General features: G+C 47.8%; 1 protein-coding gene across 1 annotated transcript in view; it reads left to right on the top strand.

Moving 5' to 3' along the window:
* Positions 1–2,500, top strand: part of syt7b (synaptotagmin VIIb) — a 173,210-nt gene that overhangs the window by 58,660 nt on the left and 112,050 nt on the right. The window contains exon 2 of the mRNA XM_063187956.1: positions 1,960–2,063. Coding sequence (XP_063044026.1) covers positions 1,960–2,063 — 104 coding nt within the window. The remainder of the gene's footprint in view (positions 1–1,959; positions 2,064–2,500) is intronic.

Below are 2,500 nucleotides of genomic sequence, written 5' to 3'. Positions count from 1 at the left end.
TGTAATGAGGACATCAAGTGGTCTGTGCACTGGAAAAAACTAGAACTCGCTTTCACACCAGCTCTGGAAAATGAACAAGACCTATGTTGTGTAGCAATCCTCCAAAAAGCAAACCGGGCGGTCCAACATACATTTGGGGTGTGTATAGGCGCTGCACATATCTTAAAAGAATAAGCTGGATGCTGCATGGATCTATCTTGTCTTGTTTTTTTGTTGTTGTTATGTTGGTCCCCTTGCCTACCTGTGCCATTCTGTGTACTGTGAGTAGCCTATAAATAGTTCTGATGTCAGTCAATCCAAGCATTCAAGCATTATTAAGCTTCATGAAATCCTTTGAAAATGTAAACATGCTTGCCATGCAGAAGTCTTATGGACATACAGTGTGCTGCTTCATGGAGAGTGTTAACCTTAATGCCTTGAGATGTTGGCTGATGCATGAATGATGCGTTGAGACATACATTAGCGCTCAGAGCCTTTTCATCCAGCCTCCCTCCCCCTGCAGCCTCTTGAGTTATGGATGACGATGGCCCGGGATCTGGGGACCTTTCTCTATCTTTAGCCCCCGCCGCTAACAAGATCCTTATCTAAAAGCCCATGTGTTCACTTCAGTCCATATACACACACACATCAAGCACACACATCGAGCACACACACGCAAGCACACACACACATCGAGCACACACACGCAAGCACACATGCACACACACACCACACACACACACACACACACACACACACACACACACACACACACACACACACACACACACACACACACACACACACACACACACACACACACACACATCAAGCACACACACACATCAAGCGCACACATTGCATGCATTCACAGACACACAAGGGCGTACTCACACACATTCACACACCAGCAAAACATACACAGAGCACCACCACACATTCACATGCACATAGACAGAACACCATTCATGTACACACACGCACACACGCACACACACACCCACACACCCACACATCACAGCGTCACAGAGAAAGGACTGGGGAAATGGAAAACAGAGATGAGACTCAAATGAAACATTAAAAAACGCAATGCAATTAAGGCGTCTGTAATACCACCACACACACACACACACACAAGCACACGCACACGCACCGTTCATTTCTCTTCTTTCCCCCATGATCCTTCTCTCCTTCAAATCTCCTTTTTTTACGGTCATTGTGAATTCATCATAGCTTGCTTTGCCGGGGCTAATTGGCATGGCTGAAATGCATTGGAGACAGCTCATTATGTGTGAAGAGATTTATGAGTTTAGGGTTATCATGAGAAACGTAATACGTATAGAGCGGGATTAAAAACCAGATTCATTTCACATCTCAGATGGCGGTGGGATAAAACGGGGGACGTGGATGTACTTTGAGATCAGAAAGAGGAGGGATGAACCGAACGGAGGGGCTTTGTGTAAAATCCTTTTGTTAACAGCTCTTTCTTTTTTACTTCTTTTCTCCTCCCCTTTCTTTTTCATTCTCTGCTTTTCTCTTCTCTCTTGCTCTTTGTCTTTCACTGTGTCTGGTGCTCACACTATCTGTCTGTCACTCTTTCCCTCCCTTCATTGCTCTACCTCACTTTGCCCTTGTTTCACTCATTCCCTCTCTCCTTCCTTGTCCCTCTCTTTCTCTTCCCAATCTACCCTGCTCTCTCTCTCTTTCTCTCCCATTGGTTCTATTTCCATGTCTCTTTTTTCCTCACCCACTCTCTTTCTTTTTTCTCTCCCACTCTTTCTTTCGTTCATTCTTTCTTTCTTTCTTTCTTTGTTCGCTCTGCCCCGCCTCTCTCTCTCTCTATCTCTCTCTGTCTCTCTCTCTCTCTCTGTCTCTCTCTCTCTCTCTCTCTCTCTGTCTCTCTCTGTCTCTCTCTCTCTCTCTCTCTCTCTCTCTCTCTCTCTCTCTCTCTCTCTCTCTCTCTCCCCCTCTCTCCTGCAGGCTCTGTGTCTCTGAGTGTGTTCCTGGTGTCGGTGGGCCTGACCGTGTGCATGGTGTGGCTGGTGGCCCTGTGTGGTGTCTGCGGATGGTGTCAGCGCAAGCTGGTGAGTGACGTCACACACACACACACACACACACACACACACACACACACACACACACACACACACACACACACACACACACACACACACACACACACACACACACACACACACACACACACACACACACACACACACACACACACACACACACACACAACCTAGCACCTGCACAGCGTGCCAAGTGCCACATCGGCCCATGCCACCTGCAGGGCTGCTGTGCTCACCTATTACACAACACTAATATGCTGATTCTGAGCAAACACACACACACCTCCACAGGGACCCATGGGAGACCCGTGTGTGTGTGTGTGTGTGTGTGTGTGTGTGTGTGTGTGTGTGTGTGTGTGTGTGTGTGTGTGTGTGCGCGTGCGCGCGCATGCTCGTGTGTCCGCGTGTGTGTGTGTGTGTGTGTGTGTGTGTGTGTGTGTGAGTCC

This window comes from Engraulis encrasicolus, chromosome 22, assembly GCF_034702125.1.
Source record: "Engraulis encrasicolus isolate BLACKSEA-1 chromosome 22, IST_EnEncr_1.0, whole genome shotgun sequence".
Lineage (NCBI taxonomy): Eukaryota > Metazoa > Chordata > Actinopteri > Clupeiformes > Engraulidae > Engraulis > Engraulis encrasicolus.
This window is presented reverse-complemented; position numbering and strand designations above follow the sequence as displayed.